This window comes from Pituophis catenifer, unplaced genomic scaffold (assembly GCF_029215685.1).
Source record: "Pituophis catenifer annectens isolate HBS135680 unplaced genomic scaffold, rPitCat1.0.hap2 SCAF_8, whole genome shotgun sequence".
NCBI lineage: Eukaryota > Metazoa > Chordata > Lepidosauria > Squamata > Colubridae > Pituophis > Pituophis catenifer.
The window spans coordinates 30,335,914-30,357,566 of record NW_027256888.1 but is presented as its reverse complement, the minus strand read 5'-3'; the positions used below and the strand labels follow the sequence as shown (position 1 = coordinate 30,357,566).

Genomic DNA, 21,653 nt, shown 5'->3' with positions numbered 1-21,653 from the left:
GTAATTGTTGCACTGTAACTTAGTACGCGGTGGCTCAGTGGCTAAGCACTGAGCTTGTTGATCGAAAGGTCGGCAGTTCAGCGGTTCAAATCCCTAGTGCCCCGTAACAGGGTTAGCTCCCGTTACTTGTCCCAGCTTCTGCCAACCTAGCAGTTTGAAAGCACGTAAAAAATGCAAGTAGAAAAATAGGGACCAACTTTGGTGGGAAGGTAACAGCGTTCTGTGTGCCTTTGGCATTGAGTCATGCCGGCTAAATGACCACGGAGACATCTTTGGACAGCGCTGGCTCTTCGGCTTTGAAACGGAGATGAACACCGCCCCCTAGAGTTGGGAACGACTAGCACATATTTATGAGGGGAACCTTTACCTTTAACTTAGTACCAACATATGTAAACAATATTTTTGCTCTGCACTGCATAAAACTCTCTTAAAAATACTTTTGAAACATGCAGTATTAGGGCTAAAATGGGGTATGAAAAGCTCAATTTTATTAACTTTATCTTTATAATATTTATATTTAAAAATAATGATCTAATTACCTTGACTACTGATAGGAAGTAAAGATTCCTTTTATACTATTTCATCTATGAGTGAAGAAATATTTGTTAAGATTTGAGTCCTGATCAAGCTGTCAAAAGATTAAAATTTTATTGCTTTTTACAATAGGAAATGGGGTTCACCACATGGATCAGAATAATGAATATAATATAGAAAGCAATAATCTGATTGAATGAGCAATTCAGAAAAAAAATGATAATTTACTAAATTAAATTATATGTACATTTTATTCAAAATATTTCCAAATTTTACCACTGTATTATCTATAATATGCTATTACTATGATATGTATGTTATGAATAAGAATTCTGAAAATATTTTGAAATTGTCATTGAAATATTTTCAAGAAGTTATGGTGAGATTTTTTTTGAGATAAGCAAATATTAGCATTCAGCAAATATATCCATTGATTTTACAATTTTAAAAGAAATAACTGGAAGATATACAGCAAGAAAAAAATGGAAGAAATTTGGTGATTAAGAACACATTTTTTTCTTTAACCTTTTTATTCATTGATAATGATCAAATGTTGATTGATGTAAGACTAGATAATATGATGGCCCTAGCTATTATTGAATTTAATACATTAAATGGTGAACAGGACACACTGCAAAACCTGACAGCTATCTATGGAGGCAGGTCCATTTCTTCAAGAGGAAGGAAAGCCAGAAACAAGGAGGAAGAGGTACGCTTCCTGCATGTTTTCTGTCTTCATTGCATACATAGAATCCCATTCTCTGCCACATTTTTTCTGCATGGACGTATAATAAAAAAAGACTTCTTTAGAGTTTTATTTAGTATAAACAGACAACTCTTAGAGATGGCCCTTTGGCAAATTATTGTATTTGTTACCTAAATTCTATCACCAGAAAAAAGTAATTCGTTTTCTCTTAAAACACAATCAGATTTAATCTCCTTTGATAGTTATTAACCACATTTCATGATACATCAGTGATGTGTCTGCTGAATTTACTTCTCTTCCAAAAGGGACTTGACACATTACTAGTTTGTGGAATTTGAAAGAATCAGCATTGCTGAAACTTTCCTCAAGCAGAAAGGTCTCTTTTTATTTTCTTTCAGGAATACTTGGCAAGACTGAGGCAAATTAGACTTCAAAACTTTAATGAACGTCAACAAATAAAAGCAAAACTTCGTGGAGAAAAGGCAAGTTATTTTCTTTTTATTTAGAGTAAGTGGAAGCATTTGCAGTGACTCATGATCTTTTATGCTGTTTTGGGTTAATTTAAAAACCTCTGCATAAGAAATTAATTCAAACCCCTGGACCTCTGTGTGTTGTGCTTCTGCTTATTCTGTGAAGTCTGTTGATTCAGAAAAAAGAGGGTATCAGGAAGGGAAAAGAGATGTCCCCATTCACTGTGTAGCCCTGGGTTATCTCTGAGAGAATGCAACACTTGAAAAACAGTGGCCCACTTCTGATTTAGATTATTAGTGATATCAATCAACTGTTTTATGGAACATGCTCATTATTGAATGTAGTAATCTACATAGCAAACTATCTTACTTGGAGTTGAAACCAAAAAAAAAGTGAAATCTGCTTCAAGCTGAGCATAACTCCTTTTGATTTCACTGATATCTTCATGTAGTATTGTCTTCTCCCAGTCTAATCTATAGCCTGGGAATTACCTAGTGATCTGCATTCAAGTACTAGTCAAGCCTAACCCTGCTTAATTCTGATGAGATCAGCTTTGTCTCATAGAGTAACAAAAACACATGTGAACTAGAATTTCATGGTTGTATCTTAAAATAACTGCAATTTTCAGGCAGTGTGAATTTTAACCTTCCATGTCGGCAAATAAAGCAATTTTCATAAGCTTGGGGAATACAGAGAAAAATATCTCCGGCTATGTAGGAGGATCTATGGCAGGGGTGTCAAACCTACATTGTCATGTGGTCACATGAAGTATCACAACTTTTTCCCCCTTTGCTAAAATGGGGGTGGGCATGGCCAGCACGTGACGCATCTAGCCCACGGGCCGCCAGTTTGACACCCTTGATCTATGACTACATATAAACTCTCTCCACACTGTCAAGAGCTTTTAGTGATATTATAAAAACATTTTTAGTTGCTTTCTGATTCAAGAATAGTTTTATATTGGTTCACTGTGCATATATTGTACATAGGCAAGATTTCATATCTGGACAATTAACTTTAATCAAAAATACATTATTTTAGGGTTGAGTGAATCCAGCAGTTGGGTGATTCCAGCAGCTAAGTGAAAAAATATCATCCTCAACATGCATATGAGCTAAATTACTAATTTGGTAATCAGTAGAAGCTGATAGTAAGATGAGTATCAATCAGTGCAATAACAATACTTTTATATTGCTGGCCTGCTACATTAGCTATGTTCTATTTCTTCATTGAGAAGTGGAAATATAGTCCAAATACTGTATCCCTGAATTATCTTACAGAGTGGTTACTATTGCAATTATTATGCTGTGGTTTGGAAATCTGTGAGTAGGATGTTAATATTTAACCTGCCATTTAACTTGTCTATATAATCTAGTTTGGGGATATTTTTGTTTTTAGACATATCTATCCACAGTGGTTCCATGTCATATAAGATATGTTGTAATATAACCAAAAGAGTTGTGATCTCTTTAAATAAAGTCATTTCTTTCTTTATTAAAATAGAACAAACCTTACTTTGAGTTTGAAATGTAGTTCAGTTATATTGTTGCTTTTCTCTAGTTACAATCGGCATTAAAAAAACTGATTTTTTTTTAAAACAATTTTTTAGAATGAAAACAGTGGTTCTCCTGTCCATGAAATAAATGAAGAAACAGAATTAAGGCGTAAAAAAATTGAAGCACTAAAGGTAATAGTGAAAAATAAAGGAGAAAAATAACTAAGTTGAAATGGTAGGATGCAGTTATCATATGGATTTTACATGTAGGAATGACCAATGCATATTAATAATTTCCAAAAAAGAAAAGGGCCAGAGCCCTTAGATCCGTGATGGTGAACCTATGGCATGCGTGCCACAGATGGCACGTGTAGCCATATCAGTGGGCACGTGAGCTCAGCTCTGGCGCGCATGGCTCCCCAGCCAACTGATTTTCGTGTCTTCTGGGCCCACCAGAAGTAGGGAAGCAGGCTGTTTCCTGCCTCCAGAGGGCCTGGGGGTGGGGAAGGCCTGTTTTTCTTTCTCATCTGGCTCCAGGGCCTCTCTAGGAATCTGGGGAGGGCGAAAACAGCCTCTCCCCCCCGGGAGGTCCTCCGGAGGCCGAAAACAGCCCGTTTGACAACTTCCGGTGGGGCCTGGAAATTGTCAAACAGGACGTTTTTGGCCTCCGGAGGACCTCTGGGGGGGGGGGAGGCCGTTTTTGCCCTTCCCCAGACTCATAGATAGACCCTGGAGGCTGGGGACAGCAAAAAACGGGCCTTCCGGTTCCACCGGACGTTGTCAAATGGGCTGTTTTCAGCCTCCAGAGGACCTCCGGGGCGGTGGGGCAGGCCGTTTTTGCTCTTCCCAGACTCCTAGAGAGGCCCTGGAGCCAGGTGAGAAAGAAAAATGGGCCTACCGGGCCATCGCATGCCAGAAGTGGGGGGAGCGGGGGGGGTCGTGTGCGCATGCATGTGGGCAGGACGCATAGAATTATGGGTGTGGGCACACGCACGCGTGACACCCCACCCACCCACCCCCTGCCCCCTTATCTCCTGGCACGCGATGGCAAAAAGGTTAGCCATCACTGCCTTAGATTATTAGAACTACAGGTAGTTCTCAATTTATGACTATAATTTAGCCCAGAATTATCATCATAAGTGATGATGGTCATTAAGTACTATAAGCCACCGTGTGATCATGACAAATTTCAAGAGTACTTTGGATTCCTAGACCATGGTTTGCATTATCTACAAGAAGGGCTTCGGGCAAGGGATGGACTGCACCTCGCAAGAACCAGGAAGAATGTACTTGGAAAACAACTGGCTCAGCTTTACTGAAGGGCTTTAAACTATAACTATGGGGGGATGGTGACCAATCTTTAGGACCCAATCTCAAGCATAAATCCCAAAACAATCAAACGAGGTAGAGCATGATGGAAGGAAAACTCAGATACAAACTAAGAGATCTATCAGCCATAAAGGACTCAGATGACTATAACTAATGTTCAAGGTTTGGGGAACAAACAGGGTGAACCTGAAGGACTAGTACATGAGGGCAAGTATGATATAGTTGCCATTACTGAAACTTGGTGGGATGAAACTCACCGCTGATAGAAGGACATAAACTGTTAGGTCTATAAACAGACCTAACAAAAGAGGAGGTGGAATTGCATTACACATAGGAGATCACTACATTCCTATAGAAATGCAAAGTTTTCTATAAAACCAAGGATGAAAGCCGCCTAGAATGCCTATGGGTTAATATAATTTTTTTTAAAAAAGAATGCCATTACTGTGTATACTACAGTCCACCCAACCAAGCAGAAGAAATAGATGAACTTTTTGCTAATCAGTTAACAACTGTATATAGGAAACACACAACAGTAATAATGGGGGACTTTAACCACCCTAACATTAAGTGGGAGACAAACTCTGTGTCAAGTGGGAGATCGAACAGGATGTTGACCAGCGTAATTGACAACATTGTCATCTAAATGGCAGAGGATGAAACTAAAGCGACAGCTATGCTGGACTTTATTATTACTAACAAAGAAATGCTAGAGGGTTTGAAATTGCAGGAATTTGGTGGGAGAGTGACCATGTCATATTAGAATTTAACATAATGCAAACACAAGTAATAGAAGATAATCAAACCAGTGTCTTAGACTTGAAAAGAGCTGATTTCAACAAACGAAGAGCTTGGGAAGGATACCATGGATGAAAAGGGGAAAATAACTCAAGAACCTTGGGAAACTTTGAAAAATATGATTATTAAAGCCCAGTCTACCATAATAGCACTGAAAAAGAAAAATAAGAAATCCAAGAAGAAACCAGCATGGTTATACAAAGAACTGTCTGATAACCTGAAAGATAAAAAGGACAAGTGTAAAAAGTGGAAAGGGACACATAGCTAAGGCAGCATACCAGTATATAGCATTAGCACTAGCACTAACAAGATATCTCCACCTCTGGTGACCCAGATGATGCTATGACTGCTCTCTTGCATTGCCTGGAGGCTGTGGGGGCCTGGATGGTAGACAACAGGCTTTGGCTGGACCCTTGTAAGACTGAGTGGCTTCGGTCCATGGAGCTCCAAGATCCATGACTTTTAATATCTTTAGTTCTAGATGAGTTGCACTACCCTAGACAGAACCTGTCCACAACTTTTCCTGAACTCATGACTCCTGTTCAAAGAGCAGTGGTAATCACAGCTAGGAGAGCCTTTGCATATCTTCATTTTGTGTGCCAGTTGCAGCCTTTCTTGAGTCAGGAGTCCCTGCGCTCAGTTGCTCAACCTCTATCATCTCATGTTTGGACTGTTGCAATGAGGTTTATATGGGGCTATCCTTGAAAAGCATTCAGAAGATATAGCTGATGCAGAGTGTAGTGGCGCGGGCAGTTTTTAGGGCCCCTATAGTGGCCCATGTAACACTATTGCTTTACAAGCTGCCCTGGTTGCTGGTCTGCTTCCGGGTACAGCTCAAGGTATTGGTAATCATCTTTAAATCCTTGCATGGCATGGGTCCAGGCTGCTTGAAGAACTGTCTCACGCCAATGGGACTGGCCCATTGACACTGGCATAGGGGGCATAGTGCAGATCCTATCAGCCAAGGAATTTCAGCTGTCAGGCTCCTTCTCTGCTGTGGCTCTTGCCCTCTGGAACACTCTGCCCACTGAGGTGTGGTTGGCTCCCATCCTCCTATCATTTTGAAAGAGCCTCAAGACTTGGCTCTGTCTGATGGCTTGGGTATCCGATAGGGGAGCTTCATACTGGAGGTGATTGATTAATTAAAACCTAATCCCACCTCTCCACCCCCTGTGTGTCCAGTCCCCGCCTTTCCCATCTGGTTTTAATGGTTTGTAATTGTGAATTATTTTATCTGCTGTATGCCCTGTCTATTTTAAAGTCTTTTCTTCTTTAATGTTTTATGCTGTAAGTCATCCAGAGTCATTGGATATGAGATGGGCGACAAATAAATAAAATGGGACGCTGCCAACCAGCATAAATGTGAACTTGTTACCAAGCACCCAAAATTCAGTTGCATGATCTTGGGAGTGTGCGTGGCCATCAGAACTCCAGAACTGGATCTTAAGTAGTTTTAGGGAGATCCATGATAACATTAAATGGTTGCTAGGTAAAAACTATTATATCAGAGAAAAATATTGCTCAGCACTGTCAAAATCTATACATGGGGAAATTAAAGAGACTCCAATTGAGAATGTTAACAATACCTTAGTCTATTGTTCCATGCCTCTTTATATATATAAAAAGTTTATTGTCATTGTACATATATACACAGTATACCCATATACCGTGTTTCTCCGAAAATAAGACCCTGTTTTATATTTTTTTAAATAAGCATTTGGCTTTATTTTTGGGGAGGTCTTATTATTTTGGGTCGCATGTAGGAAACCAGAGGAAATGGTGGGGACTGGCTGCGCATGCATTTAAATATTTTCAGGGAGGGCTTATTTTCAGGGGGCTTATTTTAGTGCATGTGCTCAAAAGCCTGATTGGGCTTATTATCAGGGGATGTCTTATTTTAGGGTAAACAGGATACTTTATCATGGAGTGCATATCTTTCCTACTGGGGTAGTGTTGCTCAGTATAGCTTCACATTCCCTTTTTTATTCAAAGGGATCTCATTATATTCCTGCAGTCTGTAACATTTTCTTAACTTAGCCTATACCTCAGCTTCTTTATGTTGTCAGTAGTCCTCAACTTAACAATCATTCATTTAGTGACTGTTCAAATTTCTAATGGCCCTGAAAAAAAGTGAGTTTCAGTCGGTCTTCACACTTAAGATTGCCAAAGTTGCAGTCGTGATAATATTTGGGCTCTTGGGAACTGGTATGTATTTACATGGTTACAGCATCCTGGGGTCACATGATCACCATTTAGAACCTTCGGAGTCAGCTTTGAACAAAGAAGTCCATAGAAGAAATTGGATTTGCTTAATGATTGTGGCAAAAAGGTTGTAAAATCAGGCATGACTCACTTAATGATTGCCTAACTTAGCAATGGAAATTCTGGTCCCAATTGTGGTCATAAGTCAAGAACTACCTGTACTCAAATCTGCTTTCTTGCCAGGTTCTTGAACTTGTTAGAACTAAGTTTCTTTGTGCCATTCTTGGAGCCCAAAAATCTATTAAAATGCCATGTTACATTTGAATATCAGTTTGGCTCTTATTCATCAATTTTTCATTAAAATTAATTTCCTTCCCTGTAGTTTTGGTTTCTTTGGTCCTTAAGGATTGCTTTAAAAACATAACTTAAGAAAGTTCTTTGGTTTTCTCAGTGGAGAGCCTTTACTCATAAGACTATGGAAATGTTAGAAATGCTGTCAAGTAATAGAGCTGGGAAATTAATCTTCTAACCAATCTAACTTTATTGTCTACTCTTACAATCTCTCTATCATCCATTGTAATAATGAAATTTTGTAAAGTGACTGGCACAAAAAGGGTTTATTATGAAGAAAGAAAATAGCCTGTATTCATTTAGATTTGAAATGTGCCAGATGTAAGTGTTTAGTTTTTTCATTCAGCATTAATTTCTAATAAAGGAAGATGCATCTATAGTATTAACCAGCAAGGCACAAAGCCAACAGCTTCTCTAGTTCCTTGTTTGTCAACAACTGTATTTACACATTTGCACATTCTCTAGCCTGTACATATAATACTTCGTTGTTAAAAGTGTGGTGCCTATATCAGAGATGCTGTCTGCAATAATAGTAAAGCAAATATACAGCAGAAATAGATTTCATGAGGCCCAAACTCAATGGGTGAATAGTTAAAACAAGAGAGACACCTTGAGAGCAACAACTCTTAAAATGCATGAAAGTGAGATATAATTATATGATTTGGGAATCTAATCTGTTAAAATTCAGTACAAAAATATTTTAAAAAACTATTATAAATGTCAAATATAGAAAATCATATTCATGGAAATGAAGTTGGTAATTAATTTCCATAGAATTAGAATAGGGTTTCTTAGTTTAAAAAAATACTTTTTTGATCACATTCAAGGCACAAGCAAATGCCCGGGCTGCAGTCCTGAAAGAGCAGTTAGAACGAAAGAGAAAAGACGCATATGAAAGAGAGAGGAAAGCTTGGGAAGAGCATGTAAGAAATGTTAACCTATTGGATGTTTTCTATGTGCTTGCAATTTTTCTTTGAAGCTTTAAACTAAGTATTGCCTTGTAGTGCACTAAGTATGTGTAAATAGTACGATGCTCTTAAAACTTAGACATTTTGATTTTTTTTTCTTTTGTATTTTGAGAATCTGACCACTGGATCTTCTTGGACAGAAAATTGTCTTAGGCAGTGTCCTGTCCTTGAGCAACATTAAACATTCCTCCTAAGCACTACTAATTTTATTGCCTTTATTTCTCTCTTGACTTATTTCATAATTTCTGTGATTTGCCCTCTCTGAGACACTTCAGGTGCTATTCAGATCATTAAATTGATTGTGTTTAGATGACAGGGTAAAGAATTCCCAGGACCCATAAATGTTTGATTTAATTTCTGTAATCATCACCTGTCTTCTTCCCAAGTACTTGAATGTTCAGAAAATGTAGAGGAAACTGAAGAGGGGTTTTTTTCTACTAATAAAGAGGCATGAAAAAAGTTGTTTCTAGGCAACAATAAACTCCTAATTTCTATGTGGTCTAACTACAACAAAATGTTTTACCTTCATAACTCAGTTTTCAGTAGGAGAGTGATTTTAATTATCACACTTACCTAATGATAGAAATGAGGTAGAATTTAAAAACTGAGTATTTTAGTAGTTTAATTATAAAAATGAAAATCAGTAATATTTGGGAAAAAAATATGAAGCTATTCATTGAAGAAGAAATGAAAATGTTTCTATCTTTACATTTTTGTGTTAATATTTGTGATTAATATTTGATTTGTGTGTGTGTGTGTATGAATTATAATTACAGCTGGTGTCCAAAGGGATAAAAACTCCACTGGGAGCTTCAGAATTAAGTCCTACACATATTAAGGGGGAGGAAAGTTCTACTAGATTAAAGCTCAATTCACCACAAATCATCACAATGACCTCAGCTTTGAAGGAAGTGGGGGCAGTAAGTAATATCATCATTTGCAAATAGTAAGATTAGAGTTTAGGATAAAAAATTATTCTACTATGTCACAATTTCTTATTGTCACTTCAAATTCACCTTTTCCCAATATTTTAAACTGCAGAATATTGTTGGAAAATTATGATAAAAATGGATTAAAACAATTGAACTTATACATATTATTCATTCTACAAATAAGTAACACTGATATCACGCATGAAATAAACACATATATATTTGCATGTCCATGAAGACTGATGTTCTGTCACAGTTTACATGCTTTTTAGAATTCATAACTCTGTCAAATAAGCAGCACAAAATTAGTCGTCTTGTTATATAAATTCAAATTATCATATCTGAAATTTGGATTATAAGGAATAAGTAACTTTATGTCAACATATTGATAGAATGAAATGACAAACATTATCTTTTCCAGTCTCATGGCTATCACTTAATGTATTTGACATATATTTTCAATTTGGATTTGTAGGATGAAAATGCAGTACTTGCCCAGGAAGAGGATATTAAACCTGATCTTTCTATACATGTAAGTTTAATTATTATTTATTTTATTTATTATTTATTTGTCAAGCATGTATAAGATAACAGATATAAGTATAGACATTATTATGAATACAGGAAATGGATACGAATAAATGGGGACAGTAGGACAGGGACGGTAGGCACATTGGTGCGCTTATGCATACCCCTTACAGATGTCTTAGGAATGGATGAGGTCAACAGTACACAGTCTGTTTTATTTTTGTGCTTTGTTTTGTTCTTACACTTCAACATTTTTTAAAAAAAAATCACTATTATGTTATATAAAAACTCTAATAAAAGGTTTGCTTATATCCCAAACCATTCTTAAATCTAACATTCTTAAAATTCTAAATTGTTTTTTCTTTTTACAAACATCCTCTATTGCTTTTTCTGTAGCAACATTTTATTTAGTCTTCATCTAAGGAATTAGATGTTATTTTATATACCAATCTTACAGGATTATGATATGAAAAAGTCTTTCATAGTATCACTGCTTTAGAATCCTGAGCAACCAAGTTCTTTGAAATCCAAATCATGTCTATTTTTGAAAAGAATCCATGTCTTTCAGAAAAGTAGGTATACTCTCTAATTTGAATTATCATTTTTCTGTCTTCATATATCAATTAGCCCTGCATTGTCTATGAAATCAAAGAAATTGGTAATTTGGCTTGAGCTATTTTAATATTTTTCTCAGAGAATCTGTCAGTTCTGGGGATATCACTCCATTCCAATCCCCCATCAAACACCAATTTTCAGGAAGAAACTTGTTTTATAAATGATTTATGGAGAGATTAACAATATCTTGTCTTCTTTTGGGGCAAAGTTTATTTTTTTGTAAACATTTTTCTGCTTTTTAGAACAAGCGAGAAATACTTCGAAGGCTGAATCAAAATCTTAAAGCACATGAAGATGTGAAAGAGAACAGGGAGCCCGAAGACACCTCTGAAATCCCTGTGGCTGGCGAGAATCATCACCAACAAGTAGTAATATGTCCAGTTTCAGCTGATCGCAAGAAATGGGAAACAGGAGCACAGCTTGTAGTTCCATTAGCACAATTAACAATGGAAGAATCCTTCTCTCAAACAGAAGGTAAATTGCCTTCGTTTTCAAATTGCTTTTGCAGTAACATGTAGATATTTATCTTACCACGTAACCTAATGATACTTAACAGAGATTGTGTCTACTTCACCACTTGTATTATGCAAATTGCAATGCATAATAGATCAGATGTGAGGCAGTATTCAACAATGAACTACTACCACCCAAGAAAGGCAAAGACATGATCCAGATTTTTTGCCTTAGTCTAGGGTTCTTTTCCTCCTGTTCATTTTTTAAAAACTTTGTACAATTAAGTAAGTATTATTTATATTTTTTAAGTTAGACTATTGATGGTTCTGTTAACCTAATCTCATAATTATTTGTTTCTTTATCCTAGATTCCTATTTTTTGCAGAACTCTGTTCTGACTTTCACTCATTTTCTAGCTTGCTGTATGGAATTATTAAGAACATACTGTAACCTAGTTTTCAAAACAAAAAAGTAAGAACAGGTCAATACTGTTTGTTGTTAGAGCATTCAAAAAAACCTGTGCATACTCATGAATCAAACCATCCGATAGTGATCTATGATTGTAATAAACTTTAAATATAACTTACTAATTAAATCACCTGTTTCTTCACTTGAGACTTGGCAGTTTTTTCTATTACTCTATCTGTAGAACCAGCTGTTCAATCTTTCTCTGTGCTTAACTATAATGGAGCTAAGAGAGGAGTTCAATGTCATGTCTTAAGGCAAAGAATCTGGATCACATGCTTTCTGCCTGAAAATAAGGTTGAATGCCTTGTTGCATCAAGCTAGAAAGCATCTTTATAATACATCGTCAGTATTTTGTTTACTGTTTAAATTTTGTTCAGAGTCTCACTATTACACATAGACTAATGCTGAACATATAAATATTAATACTTTTCATTTTTATTGTTGGAGGTTGTTTTTTTCCTCCCATATAACATCTGTTCACTTTATTAGTATGTGTGAAAAATAACATCTGTTATGTTATTAAAACTTTTTCTTTCTCATTTACCTTAAAAGATGGAATAATAGTTATTCTTAAGTTCTATAGAATATTTGCCAGCTAATGCTAATCAATATTTTTTAAACAAAATTTGTTTCCATAGATATCTCATATTAATTTATACCATATGAAATTGGTTTGATAAAATTGTTATATTAGAAGTATATTTACAGGCCACCACATTTTCACTTTATTCATTTTAAGGATCATTTAACATTTAAAAACAATGTGGAGTTATTCAGAGATGGCTCTCTCAGCTTTCATTGAATGTACAAACAAAATATTTTCCTATATATTGTTTTTTAAAGATACATTTTGGCTAACGTTAATTTTTCCTACAGCACAAACATTTGGAGAAGTTATTAAATTAGATATTGCTGAACCCCAGCGAAAAGTTTGGGATAATAGCTCTATTGATTCTGTATTGAAGAAACTTGGGGAAGTTGAATTACAGCTTCAAACTGATCTGATGGATAACTTAAACATTACCAGTGGTAAGGATAAATTATAGCTATCATCTGAAGTTTTGAAATCCATACAAGGCTTACATTTTTTAATTTTTTATGAATTGTAGTCAGAACATTAAACTAAGGTACGGTTTTTCTTGATTATTAAGAGAGTAAAACATCTTGCACAAAATCTCTTTGCTTTGGCCCTGAAAATGGCAACGCATTGTAGGGTCCTTTTTTAAAGCTAAAAGCCATTAGCTAAGACGGGTTTTCAAGCATTTTCAAGCCACAGAACCTATCTGTTATTTAAAAATTCTTGGAATCTGATCAAGAGTGATGTAACTTCTAAATGCAAGTCCCATCCTTCGACTACAGTATAACTTAGTGGCTAAGGGAAAGAAAAACCTTGGTGAGGGGAGGCTTAGTTTTTTGCTGAGAGTATTTTCCCCCATTATTTTAGTCCTGCAGCTCCCATTAAAATATTTGGGTTCCATGGAACCTAATTAAAAAAATCCCACCTTATATTTTATTTCTGGGTCAGGTGATGTTGCAAAGTTTTCTGGGTCTCATTAATCATGATTAATGTGGATTAGGTGTTATTTAACTTGTGCTCATATTTCTGGGCTGAATCTGTGTCAGACCTTTGAAGATAGTGGAAGAGTGACTACCTGGATCTGGGAGATGTCAGTCCTTTGCTTCAGGCCTACTGTTCTATCCTTAGACCTTCTGTTCTGGCCAACTTTCACAACTATTGCCTGTTAGAAGCTTAGTGTCAGCGTTCCAAATTAGGCTCCCTTCCAGCGCTGACATAACAAGATGAAGCAGGAGCTTGATTTATTGCTGAGATGAACTTTTACCTAGTTTTGTGTGTGTACAGATAGGGTTTCCTGGGAGACGAGGAGGGGGGGCTACATTCCTGTGAAAAGAACGTGCCGGGATGTAGAGATGGATATGCATGTTGGCCAATGGGACATTGGGGTTGGAGAGCGGAAGAGGAGGGGGTTGGAAGGAGGGGCCAGTTTGGCTGCAATTAGAATCAGGGATGTCGGCTTATTTCTGTTCTTAATAAAAAATGATTCATTAGAGACTGCGCTTGAAAATGAAACTTATTTTAAGATAGAACCGAAACCTGACAGACAGCCAAACACCGAGGGAGCCCCCTTCCTCAGTCAGTTTGACCGACTGGATGGCAATGTTGAGACAAACTTGGGAAAATGTTAAGAGGGCGCTGGCAAAGGCGGCTCAATCTTATAAGGACCAAGCAGACAAGCACCGAACTTCCCAAAGACCATTTCAGCTGGGAGAGAAAGTTTACCTCTCCACCAAGTACTTGAGACTTAGACTCCCGAGCAGGAAATTGGGCCCAAAATTTATAGGACCATTTCCTATAATAAAAATAATCAACCCCGTTACAGTGCAATTGCAGTTGCCACGGCTTTTGGGGAAAATTCACCCCGTTTTTCACAGTAGCCTTCTAAAACCTGTAGTGGGGTCTACTTTAAGGCTGATACCACGTGAACCCCCTGGGCCCCTGGTTGTTGGGGGCCAAACGCACTACGAAGTGCAGCGGATTCTTGATTCAAGATGGCACAGGGGGCGCCTTCAGTACTTAATTAAATGGAAGGGTTACCCATTGTCAGAGGCTTCCTGGGTGAAGAGCGCAAACATCCAAGCTGATCGCCTTATAGCAAGATTCCATGCAGACCACCCTGGAAAGCCGGGAGCGGGGGGTGCACAGTCAGGGAGGGACTGATGAGACTAATCTTAATGTGTTTTCCCTATGGGATAGGTGATGTCGCAGAAGTGAAGGGAGAGGGGCCGGATGTCAGCGTTCCAAATTAGGCTCTCTTCCAGCGCTGACATAACAAGATGAAGCAGGAGCTTGATTTATTGCTGAGATGAACTTTTACCTAGTTTTGTGTGTGTACAGATAGGGTTTCCTGGGAGACGAGGAGGGGGGGCTACATTCCTGTGAAAAGAACGTGCCAGGATGTAGAGATGGATATGCATGTTGGCCAATGGGACATTGGGGTTGGAGAGCGGAAGAGGAGGGGGTTGGAAGGAGGGGCCAGTTTGGCTGCAATTAGAATCAGGGATGTCGGCTTATTTCTGTTCTTAATAAAAAATGATTCATTAGAGACTGCGCTTGAAAATGAAACTTATTTTAAGATAGAACCGAAACCTGACACTTAGCAACAAAATGTTTGCAAAGTACCCCATTAAATTGTATACTATCAATGTTTTTGTTATGTTTCTTATTGTGGATGGTTTTATTACTATCCTTGTGTAAATTCCTGCAAGTCTGGATGGACAGCATACAAATAAACAAATTGCATTTACTAAGCCAGTTCCCCAACCTTTCTGGCCTTGCAGACCGGCAGGGAGAGGCAGGGGAGTGGGGAGGGTTCCACTCAAGAAGCTGGTAAGCCTGCGTACAGGAGCTCCATTTGCGCAAGTGGCATGCATGTGCACCTTCCGCTCACACAAATGGAGCATGCATCCACGTGCTTGCCCACTGCTCACGTTTGGGCGTGCATGCGCTCACCCGCCATTCCTGCAGCCCAGTTGCAAAAATCTCACAGCCCAGAGATTGGGGACCCCTGTGCTAAGCAGCATGACACAAAATTCATAAATACGTGTAAAGATTTTTGGGTGTCTAGTTGACATAAAAATAGTCCTTGACTTGTCACTGCAATTGCTGAGCACATTGTAAGCTGCCCTGAGTCTTCGGAGAAGGGCGGCATATAAATCAAATTAAAAAAAAAAAAAAATTGAGCCCAAAATTTCTGTTGCTAAGCAAAACAGTTAAGTAATGTTTTGCCTCGTTTTACGACTTTCTTGCCACAGTTAAGTGAACCACTGCAGTTGTTAAATTAGTAACACGATTGTTAAGTGAATCTAACATCCCCATTAACTTTGCTTGTCAGAAGGTCACAAAAGTTGATCACATGACCTTGGTCACTGCAACTGCAATAAATACATGCCAGTTGTCAAGCATTCAAATTTGATCATGTGACCATGAGGTTGCTGCAATAGTTGTAAATGTGAAAAAATTGTTGTAAATCGACCACCAGTGTAGTTTAAGAGATTGATGTTGACCTTTAAAACCTTAAATGGCTTAAAGCCTACTTGAGCAACCACCTTTTCAACCTTGAACCTGCCTGGATTCTTAGATTGCAGGAGAGGCCCATTGGAAGATGGTCTCATTGCCGGAAGGTTAGCTATTTTAACATGTGTGTCTGTTTGGGGGGAGGTACTTTCTTGTGTAGATCCAGGGATGAATATTTTCCCCAAGAAATAGTGTAGCACACACCTGTCAGAATTTATGAAAAAAGCAAAACTGCTTCTTTTGTCCAAAGTGTTAACTGGTAAACTGATTTTAATTTCTGGATTCTAAATGAATGGAAAAAATATTTGCTGTTAAATTTATTCTTAAACAATAGTACCTAGATCAAAGTTAAAGTTATACCTTAGTTAATTACAGATATTCATTTTTACTTAATAATTTCTTTTAAATTCCAAGATGGGATAATCTCTGGATTTCTTTTTTATTTTATTTTATTTTTATATATATATACATCAACATCAATACATGAACAGTGTGGCATCTGGATATCATTCATTTTGATACAAATAACAATACTAATATCAATAATATTTATTGCATTAATTAAGCTTACATAGTCCTAGTATTAATATTCCTATTTGTTTTTTTTAAAAAAAACATAAATTTATTAATTTTTTAAACAAAGAAAAAACAAAAACATAAGTACAAAAATACAAAGAATAATTTTTTTGTGCAGAACTGTGACCTTTTACATGACATATTGCTACTAAGTTCTTATACTCTATGCACTTTATTTTATCAAATTCTATTATATCTGAATCTATTTTATTTTTCTGTTTTCAATCCATTTATACCATTTCTCCCATGATACTTAATACTCCAAGTCTGTCATTCCTTTCAATTCCAATGTTAGTTTGTCCATTTCAGCGCAATCAAAGATTTTTTGATTATTAAGTTCTCGGAGAGCGTCTTTGCATTCTTCCAACATTGCACAAAGGCCAATCTTGCCGCGGTTGTTATATGTAGGATCATATGTCTTGTTTTCTTATCATAAGCTTTTTTCTTTTTTTTTTCTTTCTTTTTTTTTTAAATATACTTTATTAGTTTTATTGTTAAAAACATCAAATCTCTACTAAAATCAGAAGTGCAGTGTTTGAACATATTTACAAAATATGCATCAGGTATACTTCACACTTAAATTGCAAGAAATAAGCATACCCTGACATCATGATTTTATCCTATTATTTAACCATTCATACCACTTTCCCCATACTACATGGTGTTTTGATTTCTCATCGTTATTTAGCTCATTTGTTAGTTTTGACATTTCTGCGCATTCTAAAATTTTATTTATTAATATTTCCTCTGATGGTATGGTTTTATCTTTCCAAAATTTCGCATACACTAATCTGGCCGCTGTTGTTATATGAATTATAAGTTGAATTTTATCTTTGGTAAACCCATCCCTGATTATTCCCAAAAGAAATATTTCAGGAGATAAATCTATTTCCTCTTCAATTATTTCCCGTAACCAATTTCGAATTCTAGACCAAAACCTTTTTGTCTTTGAGCAGGTCCACCACATATGATAGAAGGTGCTGACATCCTTACTGCACTTCCAGCAAGTTGCTGAAGCATTAGAGAACATTTTCGCTAATCTGGCTGGCACTAGGTGCCACCTGTGGAGCTTCTTATAATGATTTTCCCTGTATGTTGCTACTTTAGTCATTTTATAATTTCTGTTCCAGGCCTCTTCCCAATCATTAAAATTTAAACTATATCCGATGTTTTTTTCCCAGGTACTTAACTGGTTTCTGGCTATATCCTCTGCCCTGTCCTCGTCTAATAGAAGATTGTATATTTTTGCTAACATTTTCTTTTCCACCCCCAGCATAATTTTGTCTAAATTTCTATACTTTGCTTCTATGCCATATTGATCCCTATCCATCTGGTACCTTGAATTTATCTGTAAATAATTCCACCAGTCTCAGTTAAAGCCTTGGTCTCTCAGCGTGTCCAGGGATTTAAGATTCCCGTTTTCATCTAATATATCCTTATATGTGCCAAATTTTAAAATGTCTCTTCTATTTGGAGAGGTCAGGGCCTCCATAATAGAAAGCCAATTTGGTACTTTGGCATAGAACCGCTGCCTAATTTCCTCCCACGTTTGTATAAGGGACTCCCTTACTTTGTGTTTGTGAAAATAGGATTTTTTCTTATTTCTTGGGTCCCACAAATGGGCGTGCCATCCTTCTTGTAAATCGTGGTCTTCTAAGGTCAGAATCCTCCTATTTTGCAATGTGACCCACTCCTTAATCCAAACTAATTTAGCTGCCTTTTGATAAGCTTCCCAATCAGGGAGTCCAAAGCCACCCATATTTCTTTTCCCTTGTAATATCTTATATGAGATCCTGGCCTTCTTTCCCTCCCATAGAAAATTCCTAACACTTTTATTCAAATCTAAAAAGAATTTTTTATCTAAACTCACCGGTATGCTTTGGTATAGAAATATAATTTTGGGGAGGATATTCATCTTAATTGCTGCTATTTTACATGAAAGACAAATTTAGCTTTTTCCATCTATCTAAATCTTGATGTATTTTTTGTAATAGTGGGGTATAATTATCTTCTTTTAATGATGAATACCTCGAAGTTATCCATATTCCTAGGTATTTTGTTTTCTTCACTACCTGGAGACCTAAGGATTTTTCCAACTCTTTCTTATATGCTTCTGTTACATTTTTCACTATTATTTTGGTTTTTGTTTTGTTAAGTTTAAAGCCAGCAACTTCTCCATACTTCTGTATTTCCTGTAGTAATTTTGGGCCAGTTTTTAATGGGTCTTCTGTTATTAGTGCCACGTCATCTGCGAAGGCTTGTGTTTTGAAAATTTCTTTCCTCATCTTTAGTCCTTTGATTTCTTTATTAGATCTAATCTTCCTAAGTAGCACTTCTAACGCCAAGATGAAAAGTAGGGGGGATGGGGGCATCCCTGCCTTACTCCCTTTTGGATCTGAAATGTTCGAGTCTTGTCCCCATTTATTAGAATACTCGCCCTCTGTTTATGGTAAATATTCTCAATCATTTTCCTAAAATTTGCCCCAAATCCCATTAAATTAATTTGATTGACCATAAAGCTCCAATTCAGGTTGTCGAACGCCTTTTGGGCGTCCACAAACACTAGCGCCAACTGCTTTTCGGGATGTTGCTCATAATATTCTATAACATTTAATACCGTTCTCAGATTGTCCCTCATTTGTCTTCCTGGAAGGAATCCGTTCTGGTCCTTATGGATCCAAACGTTTAAAAAAATTTTTACCCTCTCCGCTATTATACTCATAAACAATTTATAATCTGAATTTAGTAAGGAGATGGGTCTATAATTTGCAATTTGTTTTGGATCAGCACCTTCTTTCAATATGAGTGTGAGATACGCTTCCCTCCAAGTATTCGGGATTCTTGTACCAACCAAGACCTCATTAAAGATTTCTAATAATTCTAATTGCAATGCTTCGTCAAATTTTATATAGATTTCCCCTGGGAGTCCATCTGGATCTGGGGTTTTATTCTTTTTAATTTTAGTAAGAGCAATTTTAAGTTCCTCTATTGTAATTTTGTTATTCAACATTTCCCTCTCTTCTTCTGTTATGTGAGGTAGGCTAGCTTCCATCAGATATTGTTCCACCTTATCTGGCTCAATCTCTTCCTCTTTGTATAGAGCTTCGTAGAATTCTCTTGTTCTTTCTAATTTATCCTCTTCCTTCGTCAGGAGGTTACTCTTAGAATCTTCTAATGCAAGAATTTGACTTTTTTCATTTTCTTTTTTTAATTTGTATGCAAGCCATCTTCCGGACTTATTCGCGTTCTGGAAGAAGTAATGCTTTGTTCTTTTTATTTTTTGCGCTAACTCGTCCTGATCCAAAATATTCAGCCTATGCCTCGCCATCATCCACTTTTGTTCAGCCACCTCATCTCCTGGGTTTTGCAGTAAATTATTTTCCGCTTCTTCTAACCTTTTGGTGTGGGCCTCCCTAGCGTTCCTTTTTTCTTTATTTTTAAACGCCATATACGATATAGCTACTCCTCTCACATAAGGCTTCATAGTATCCCAAACAATTTCTCTGGCCGTACCTTGATTACCATTTTCTGTAAAAAAGCGCTTTACTTCTTCATTCAGTTTAAATATAAACTCTTTTTCATTCAGTAAGTTCGTTTGTAATCTCCATCTCTATTGTTTCCTCTTATTCCTATAATGCCAATTTATTTCGAGGAGCTTGTGATCTGCCCAGGCGTTTGTGCTCATATCGACCTTCTTAATTTCCAATCCTAGTTTCCTGGTGGCCCAAACAATGTCTATTCTAGACCAGGAATTCTGCGGATTCGAGTAGAAGGTGTATTGTCTGTCGGAAGGATGCAATGTTCGCCACATGTCAATTAGGTTTAATTCATCCACCAAATCAAAAAAACTTTTTGGCAAAGGTATCCTTTTATTTTTTTTAATTTTTCCACTTTTATAGTTTCTGTCTGGGTCTACAATACCATTAAAGTCGCCTAACATACATATTTCATTATGCGCCCATTTTCCTAATTGTTCATGTAATTTCCGATAAAATTGTCCCTGTTTTTTATTCGGGGCATGTACCCCCACCAATATCATTTTAGAGTTACCACGCGTTACCTCTATCATTAGGATTCTCCCTTTGGCATCTTTATATTTTAGTTCTGCCTCTATTCCTCTTCTGACATACATAGCAACCCCCCTTTTTCTTTTCTCTGCTAAGGACACGAATACTTTGCCGAATTTAGTATATTCTAGAAAATTGGCCTCTTCTTTTTTTATGTGGACCTCCTGTATGCATAGTATATCCGGATTTTGTTTAACCAGTTTTGACAGTATTAACTTCCTCTTCTTATAATCATTTAAGCCATTGACATTTAGAGATAGAATTTTTATATCATTCATTCCTAATGTTTGTATCTAATTCCTAGTTCTTGTTTGTTTTTAGAGTTACTGCTCTTACCGGTCTAGTTTTTTTTCCTTTTTCTTCTTCTCTTTTCTTCTCCTCTTCTATATCTTCCTTTGTACTTTGTTCTTGGGAAGTTTCTTCTTCTGTGTTTGCCGTTTCGATTTCCTCCTTGCTATTTTGCTCCTCTCCCCCCCCCTTAGCTGATCTAGAAAGTCCTGTGCTGCACTTAAGCTGTCAATTTTAATTTTCCTTCCCTGCCATGAGATTAACATCCGCTCTGGCAGGAGCCATCTAAATATTATGTTTCTTCTATTCAATTGACTCGTCAGAAATCTATAATTCTTCCTCCCTTCCCTCACTCTTTTTGGTACTTGTTTTAAAATAATCACCTCTTTCCCTCTGAATGTAATTTGTTCCTCTCGCGCTATGTTGTATAAGATGTCCCTCACTTTTTTTCTGGCGAATCTTACATGGACCTCCCTAGGGAGCCTGTTCCTTCTCGCATAATTTGTTTGGACTCTATAGACTTCGTCAAGCTCTCTAATGATTTCCTGTTTGTTTTGCTGGAGAGCATCCACAATCAACTCAGCCATCTTATCACCCAGATCTTCTTCTTTTTCTTCACAAGTATTTTGAAAACGGAGGTAGAATGAGGCCTTGTCCATTTCAAGATGTATCAATGAGTCTTTAATTTCCTTATTCTGCGTCGAAAAAGTTTGATCTACCATGTCCAGTTTCTTTTCGTTTTATTCAATCTTTTGTTCTGCTTTTTGAATTCTTTTCTCA

The 21,653-nt window shown here is 36.9% G+C and overlaps 1 protein-coding gene across 1 annotated transcript in view; it reads left to right on the top strand.

Moving 5' to 3' along the window:
* The window catches only part of NEK1 (NIMA related kinase 1), a 93,970-nt gene that overhangs the window by 48,616 nt on the left and 23,701 nt on the right, over nucleotides 1-21,653 (top strand). Inside the window, exons 19-26 of the mRNA XM_070948562.1 lie at nucleotides 1,160-1,243; nucleotides 1,639-1,722; nucleotides 3,321-3,398; nucleotides 8,714-8,809; nucleotides 9,631-9,774; nucleotides 10,262-10,318; nucleotides 11,172-11,403; nucleotides 12,726-12,878. Of these exons, the coding sequence (XP_070804663.1) occupies nucleotides 1,160-1,243; nucleotides 1,639-1,722; nucleotides 3,321-3,398; nucleotides 8,714-8,809; nucleotides 9,631-9,774; nucleotides 10,262-10,318; nucleotides 11,172-11,403; nucleotides 12,726-12,878 (928 nt within the window). The remainder of the gene's footprint in view (nucleotides 1-1,159; nucleotides 1,244-1,638; nucleotides 1,723-3,320; nucleotides 3,399-8,713; nucleotides 8,810-9,630; nucleotides 9,775-10,261; nucleotides 10,319-11,171; nucleotides 11,404-12,725; nucleotides 12,879-21,653) is intronic.